The 7,172-nt window shown below is 37.3% G+C and overlaps 1 protein-coding gene across 1 annotated transcript; it reads left to right on the forward strand.

Annotated features, from left to right (window-relative positions):
* The first annotated feature begins 299 nt into the window (after positions 1-299).
* On the forward strand, positions 300-3,592 carry LOC103490557 (rop guanine nucleotide exchange factor 1). Its single transcript, XM_008450109.3, has 5 exons — positions 300-940; positions 1,305-1,421; positions 1,536-2,065; positions 2,467-2,820; positions 2,991-3,592. The coding sequence occupies exons 1-5, from the start codon at positions 667-669 to the stop codon at positions 3,426-3,428; spliced, it is 1,713 nt and encodes a 570-aa protein (XP_008448331.1). The 5' UTR covers positions 300-666; the 3' UTR covers positions 3,429-3,592.
* Positions 3,593-7,172: the final 3,580 nt, after the last annotated feature.

Below are 7,172 nucleotides of genomic sequence, written 5' to 3' on the forward strand. Positions count from 1 at the left end.
ACTCTTACAAAAACCATAATAAAAAGGAAAAAGAAAAGAAAAGAAAAGAAAACCTAACTGCCGTTTCCCATTTTCACAAGCAATTCCTACAAATCCCGAAACCGAAAATCGACGGTGAATGTTCTCTGGGGCCCACTCGACATAGTCCACCAGCCGGGAAAGATAGCGTCCACGTCATCATCCATAGTCCAGCCTGGCTAAAAGATAAAAAAATAAAAGATAAAAACGGACCGGGTTGAAGAATGGAAATTACAAATAGTGGGCCCAGTAGAAAAAGGGGGCGTGTCGGGTGCGAAGAAAGACCTCTGCTACTGTTACGGGATGACAAAGCTGCTTCAAACGGCGTCGCTTTTGCTTTCTTTACCCTTCTCCCATCATCTTCATCATTACATTACTCAACACTGCTCACTTTTCTTCACACACAAAGAAATTTCAGTCTTCAATGGGAGTGTTCCACAGACCCCCTTCTTCATAACCCAACCCTTTTTTTCTTTTTTCTTTTTCTTCTTCTTTCCTTGAATCTATTATCCCTTCTTCTTCTCCTTCTTCATTTCTTTTTTTCGTTTCAGTTTCACTTGATTACGCCATCCATTTTTTTTTCTTTATCTTTGTGTTCTGCATCAACAAATGTGCGTCTGAGGCTTCTTTGTTTTCGATTTTGGAGAGATGAGTAGTATGTCTTCCGATGACGGCTCCGACCAGCTCAGCGATCGTTGTGGGAGCTACAGTTTGAGTGCTGATGTCAGTGAGTCGGAGAGTTGTAGTAGCTTTTCTTGCCGGAGGTTTGATGGTGAAGGGGCTTCCAGCTCAATGGCTTCTTCTCCCCATCCTGTTTCTGCAAATTTCTGCTTTCCCCCGCCGGTTTCGTTGCCGTTACTTGGAGGCAAGGATGTTTTTGTTTGGGATGACAAGTCTAAGAAACGGGAAGCTGATTTATCTGGTAATTTTCTTTCTCTCTTGTTTGTTCTTTGTTTGGCTTTACAATGTTGCTGGGTTTTGTCACAATTAGTCCCCGATTTCATTTGAGTATTTGAGTTTTGTTTTTACGAGAAGACTTCGATTCTTTTCATTTCTCAGAGAATCGTGAGAACGATTAAGGGTGTTTTTCTTTTCCACTTCCCTTTCATTCTAGATTTAGCTGTCCAAACAGATCAGGGAATGTGCTGTCGAGATCAGAACTCAATTGGGGTTTCTTTCACCTTTCTGACATTGAATGAGAGAACCCAAAGTGTTTTCTTAATGAGAGATTTCATTGTCTTCTGGAATTCATCGTATTATCTTACCTCTCCTTTTATTTTATGCAGAAGTTGAGATGATGAAGGAGAGATTTGCCAAACTTCTCCTTGGTGAAGACATGTCGGGGGGAGGGAAAGGGGTTTGCACAGCTCTTGCTATCTCGAATGCCATTACCAATCTCTCTGGTAGATCTTTTATTTGAACTCTTCTAAGTGATTGTAACTATGGATTCATTCCAATAGTCTGAAGCTCACGAACATTTCTGATTTCATTTCGACCATTTTCGTCTGAAATTTCAGCTAGCGTATTTGGTGAATTATGGAGATTGGAGCCACTGGCACCGCAAAAAAGGGCAATGTGGCATAGAGAAATGGAATGGCTTCTATGTGTTTGTGATTCCATTGTGGAGCTTGTTCCTACAGTTCAGCCTTTCCCTGGTGGAGGTACTTACGAAGTAATGATGTCTAAACCACGCTCAGACTTGCACATGAACCTCCCTGCCTTGAAGAAGCTTGATGCATTGCTTCTTGGTATTCTTGGTGGGTTTTGCCATACAGAATTTTGGTACGTTGATCGGGGTATAGTTTTGGGCGACTTGAATGACTGTAACGATTTCCTGCCTGGTGGAAGGCCTTCGATTAGACAAGAAGATAAGTGGTGGCTTCCTTGCCCAAAAGTTCCAGCAGATGGTCTGTCTGAAGATGCCAGAAAGAGGCTGCAGCAGTGTAGGGACTGTACTAATCAAATACTCAAAGCAGCCATGGCAATCAATAGTAATGTACTTGTAGAAATGGAAGTTCCTGCGGCTTACATGGAAACCTTGCCTAAGGTATGTGTTTCTTGTTTGTTGACTGCGAACTTGCTGAAATTTCAATGTTGACTTCTTTGTATTCATCTGCTCTTTTTAACTTGTACTTCAATCACAAATGGTAAGTTTATGGCTGTTGTTATTGCGCTTACATTTGATGCCTGTTGTTATTGCGCTTTGGCAAAATATATAAGGTCACTGTCTCTTACTCTGATGTACACAGTTTGGTTAAGTTTCATCTTTTATATGTTTAGTGTCATGGGTTTCTTTGAGTACTTATTTATGTATAGGCACTACTTCTGATAATCTCTTTTTTATTTGGAAGATCTTCATTGTACCTCTGGAATTCAGTGTTTATCAGATTAGAAAAAAGAACTTTGATGATTCATTTTCTTTCCTTTCCTATTTATATGTTGACACAGAGTGGAAAAGCTTGCTTGGGTGATATCATTTATCGCTACATGACTGCTGACCACTTCTCGCCTGAATGCCTCCTTGATTGCTTAGACCTTTCATCAGAGCATCACACCTTGGAAATAGCAAATAGGATTGAGGCTTCAATTCATATTTGGAGGCAAAAAGACCATAAAAGAAGCGCTCATCGCAACAAGGGAAGACGACCAACTTGGAGTGGCAAGGTCAAGGGCATTGTTGGAGACCCTAGGAAGAGTAACAATTTGGCCAGGAGGGCAGAGACCCTTCTTGACAGTCTAAGACTAAGATTTCCAGGATTACCTCAAACAGCATTAGACATGGCCAAGATCCAATATAACAAAGTATTTCTTCCATCCTTTTGCACCTTATGTTAACTCAGCACATGACATATCATATCATAGTTTAAGTCTCTTCAACCCTCTCGCTGTGTAATCCTGAGAAATATATCCCTTGATAAAATGCTATATGCATTAAAAATGGATTCGATCTAATGATGAAACTATCCTTGCAGGATGTGGGGCAATCAATTCTTGAAAGCTATTCAAGGGTCATGGAGAGTTTGGCTTTCAACATCATGGCACGAATTGACGACGTCTTGTACGTAGATGATGCGATCAAGCGATGTGTTGAAGCGGAGTCAATCTCACTTTTCAACAGAGGTTTAGGTGGTCTTCCAATCCAGAAACGGATGTCTCCAAGCCCCTTCTCAATCCATCAGAGCCCATTTGCCTCACCATTTGCAACTCCAACTTTCTGTTCCTCTACTCCAATTGGAGGAAGCCCAGGAAGACTATCTCCATCCCCAACTGTAAAAAGAAGCAATACGAAGAAAGAAACAGCAGTTCTAAGTAAAGACAAACAAAGCCAAAGTGAGAAAGATAAAATCTGGTCATATGCTGGGAATCTTAGTGGTAGAAGAGTCTCTGGGGTGACTCCAGAGAGAGATTGATTGTTAAAAACTTCTTGAATTTGACAATGGTAACTTTGCTATGATGAGACCATTCTACTGTATATTATTACGTAGCAAGTAGAAATGTAGAAGAGACAGATGATTCAGCAGAAGATGAGATAATTTTGCAATACAATTTCTTATATAAAGCACTTTTGTAATTATATGCAATGTGTAAAAAAACAAAAAAAAGTGAATTTGAAGAGGCTTAGGAACAGCACGAGGAGATTGACAGAGTGATCAGGAATATTTTGGGATCAGATCGGAATGGCCTTCTCCACACAAAACTATTAGGATTGCTGTCTTTAGAAGCAAGACAATAATAATTGTCCTCTTGTGGAAAGCCTTTTGAACTTGACTGACTTTTGATTTGTAAGTTATATTTTCAAACTAGAGTATCATTATTTTATTTTATAAAGGAATTCATCCATTATCGATCCATGCTTAGTAGGTTTTGTCTCCACTTGGTCATTGTTCCTACTAAATATTGTCCTTAACCTTTGTTGGTGAAATTCGGTAATCTTTGTCGGTGAAATTCATTAAAAAGGAAAAAACAAGGGCTGTGTCAAACAAAAAGGAAAAATTCGGTGAAATTCGTTTGCTCTAATGACTACAACCCACTCCGACATTATGTCCTCCGAATTTAGCAGCCCATTCTATTTTGAAGGGGCGAATTTCAAGAGATGAAGACAAAAGATGCATTTCCTTCTGATTGTTAAGAAGGCTGTTGACGCTTGTAAAACCTGTGGTTCTAAAGAATCCCACTGACAAACAAATCAAGACAGTTGTCAACCGGGAAGAAAAAGATTTCTTGTGCAAAGATTTTATAAATGGTTTGACTGATGAGCTCTATGACTAGTACAACACAATGAACACAACTAAACTAGTATGAGAAGCCCTGGAGAAAAAAAAAATATAACACTAAGGAGGTTGGATCAATGGAAGATGCTATCAGTTGTTACTTGAGATTCCAAATGACGGATGACAGACAAGTGGAGACACAATATAACGAACTACAAAAAAAAAAAATAGCCCATGAAATTATCAGCGAAGGTATGACTCTTGATGAACAATTTTAGATTGTTGTCATTATTTATAAATTGCCTCCTCTGTGGAAGGATTTTAAAAACACCTTGAGGCACAAAACCAAGAAAATTTCCTTGGAAAGTCCGATTACACGACTAAGGATTGAGAAGGAGGCCCAAATGTAGCTTTTCAATTCTCCAAATGTCCTCACGATCACGAATCGGGACCACCATTAGTGTTGACCTGCTATTGTTTAGACTTAGAACCGAGTTGTGGAACCCGTTAAGTGAAGGAAAAAAATGAGAAAGGAATGTGGAAAATGAGGAAGGAACCAACAATTTGGTTATGGGAGAGAGGTGAGAAAACTTTGAATAAATTTTCATAAAATTATCAAAATTTTTGAATAATTTCTCCAATTTTTCAAAAGTCTCAAAAGAATGTTTAAAACATATTTTTATATAACACTTACATGCAAAATGCATGAAAAAATTTCACAAAACATCAACACCTCTCATTCCACTTAATCTTAGTGGGCTTGTTGTTTACATTACGTTGAAACACTTGTCCCACTAAGTGTTAGTGGCATTATCCAACAAAATGTTGGATTTTCCCACTAACTTTAGTCCAACGTCAATATGTTCATTTGACCACTTAAGTCAAAGTCAAATTTTGACTTTTTTAAGTCAAATTTTGACTTTTTTAAGTCAAAAGTCAAAGTGTTGACTTTTTACCATTTTGATCGTCTTAACTAATTTTGATCTTCCGAACATAAATCCACATTCTTTTTTTTTTAAATGCAAATCACATAAGTATATAAAACTGGTCAAAGTTTGACTTTTCAAAGTCAAAAAGCAATATTTTGACTTTTCACAACTTTGACCATTTCCATCAATTTCAAGCTTTCGGATATGAATATGTATTCATATTTTTAATATTTAAATCATATTTAAACATAAAGCTCTATAATTGATGGCTATATCACATGTATTCGTTAGTTTCTCTCTCTACCTAATTCAAACGATTCGAATTATTCTAACATATTCTTCTAAGTTAATTCCATATGAGCTAGACGGGGAACCTAATGAACCTATAGATCATGGGCTCCAACGATTTGAGATTAACTGGCTAAACCTTTTTAGATCGAGCTAATCAACATTCGTTAACTAACTGATCATTCCACTAAAGTCTCGTAGTTTCCTTCCCCTCACTATAGATATATGGTCCATTTGATATACCTAGGTTATCATAATTGAAATAGTCAGTTTATATAGTCAACTGTGTTATAACTTAAAAATGACTATTTCATGGTTCCAGTCTTATGTAAACTCTTACATAGGATGCCTCCACTCTTATGTCTCTAAATGAACGATTCAGGATCACGTCGTTTGTACTAACTACAGAGTGGGTCACATCCATAGTGTTCCCGGAATAAGGCGCCTAACCTTATTTATAAACTATAGACTGTTTGGGCTATAAACTCGAACTTGATCCATACTTATGTCTCTACATAAAGTTCATGTCCACACTAGATAGCCTCAGAACCTTACTTAATTGGATTCAAGATTATAGTATTCTATTTTCACTAATAGGTCCTCAATAACCACTTTATAGAATAATATAATTTTAACTTACAAACTACGAGTTTTAGGACATAAATTCCAACAACAACGACCTCCACCGCCAGAATCTTAAAAAGAGGATGTTCTGTATTTTTGTTATTTCTTCTTTTTACACGTTTTTAATTTTGACTAATGTAAATTATATATTTCTTTGTATTTATGATTTTTACAATACAATTACATACTTTGACACAATTACTATGTGTTTAGTTTTTTTTGTTGCAAGCTTGTCTTACTACCTTGCAGCACTTCAATTTTTCCTTGCTTTTCCATGATAACTTTAGTGAAATAAACCATGTGAGTTAAAGTTTCATTTGTTATTTAGGCGTTTAACTTGTTAAGGAAACTTACTTAGAAAGTTTTTTTAAAGTTTATTAAGTGAGCAAGCTTTACCTCAAACCTTTTTTCACTAGAAGAAAGATGACCTTTAATGTCAGTTGGAAAAAATGGAAACGGATCTTTAATGTCGCTTTTCTAAAATGCGGATGTTTAATGTCGGTTTTAAACCGACATCAAAGAGAAAGGATTAATGTCGGTTTAAAACCGACATAAAAGACCCGCTGTTTTAAAACTGACATTAAAGATAAGAATTTAAAATTTTGTCTCTCCTCACTTATTTTTTTAGGGCTTCATATATATTCATATATTTAGTAAGAGATGAAGGAGAGTGTGAGGGTGAGAGGAGTGCAGCCGACAGTCACCATAGAGAGAGAGTGAGTTTTTTCCCTACAATCCGTGAGCATCGTCGCCACCGGCCCATGAAGTATTGACGGGTTGAATTATCGCCATCGTCACCACGACTCCCAGTTCATGCCATGGCTTATTTTCTCCTCTGCTCCAATCCATTCTCCATCTCTTTCCATTTTTCTACGTCGCCCTCATGTTTTTCAGCCATTTCTGCAATCCATAGTAAGTCTCTCTTCGTGAACTTCCCTTTCCCTTCCTCTGCTCGATGGGGTCGAATGAATGTCTTTGTCTAATTCTAATTATTAACTTCATTTCTCTTTCTACTTCATTGCTTGTTGTGCGATTTATTCAAATGGGTCATTTTTTTCTCTCGAAATCGATAAACTATGTGGTGTTTGAGAGAATTTTCTTG

Source organism: Cucumis melo, chromosome 11 (genome assembly GCF_025177605.1).
Source record: "Cucumis melo cultivar AY chromosome 11, USDA_Cmelo_AY_1.0, whole genome shotgun sequence".
NCBI classification, from domain to species: Eukaryota; Viridiplantae; Streptophyta; class Magnoliopsida; order Cucurbitales; family Cucurbitaceae; genus Cucumis; species Cucumis melo.